The sequence below is a fragment of the Hemiscyllium ocellatum genome, chromosome 37, assembly GCF_020745735.1.
Source record: "Hemiscyllium ocellatum isolate sHemOce1 chromosome 37, sHemOce1.pat.X.cur, whole genome shotgun sequence".
NCBI lineage: Eukaryota > Metazoa > Chordata > Chondrichthyes > Orectolobiformes > Hemiscylliidae > Hemiscyllium > Hemiscyllium ocellatum.
Genome location: NC_083437.1, coordinates 15,406,242 through 15,406,862, shown reverse-complemented (window position 1 = coordinate 15,406,862; position 621 = coordinate 15,406,242). Strand labels below are relative to the sequence as shown.

At 60.7% G+C, this 621-nt stretch overlaps 1 protein-coding gene across 1 annotated transcript in view; it reads right to left on the bottom strand.

Annotated features, from left to right (window-relative positions):
* The window catches only part of LOC132833643 (CTD nuclear envelope phosphatase 1-like), a 48,615-nt gene extending 48,275 nt beyond the window's left edge, over window positions 1-340 (bottom strand). Inside the window, exon 1 of the mRNA XM_060852071.1 lies at window positions 73-340. Within this exon, the coding sequence (XP_060708054.1) occupies window positions 73-174 (102 nt within the window). The 5' untranslated portion in view covers window positions 175-340. The remainder of the gene's footprint in view (window positions 1-72) is intronic.
* Window positions 341-621: the final 281 nt, after the last annotated feature.

Below are 621 nucleotides of genomic sequence, written 5' to 3'. Positions count from 1 at the left end.
TCCCCCCCCTCACTCACCGCTCTCCCCCCCCCCCCCCCCCTCACTCACCGCTCCCTCCCCCCCCTCACTCACCGCTCTGAGTTGTCTCCGGGCCGCCTCCACACAGACGCTCCACACCTTCACCGCGAGCCTCACGAAGCTGCGGAGCCCCATCAGGAAATATTTACCGAACATGGTGCCGGGGCCCGGGGTACGGGGCGGTGTGTGGGGGGAGGGGGTTATCGGGAGCTCCCCCGCCCCCCGGCCTGTCCCGCTCTAGGCCCGGAGCCGGCTGCAGCCTCCCCCGGCCGCCCCGGGCTCCAGCTCGCGATCCCCCGCCGCCATCTTCTCTTCAAGGCAAAGTCCCGGCCTCTTAAAGGTAACGTCGACTTAGTGTCGGCCGACAGCCTCCCAGCGCCAGCCCAGGCTCTCACTCAGAGAAAGACACATCCCAGCAGCTCCTTCCCAACAAACTCACTGCAGGTTGTTCCATTCCAGCTGGGACATGATGCTCAAACCCACTGCACCCTGCTCTGTGTGATTAAAGTTGCATTTATAATGCCATTTTACTATCAGTGTAAACAGAAACAAGCTAAAATCCTCAGTATCAGATCATAGAGAAGCAGAATTAATGTCACCTAT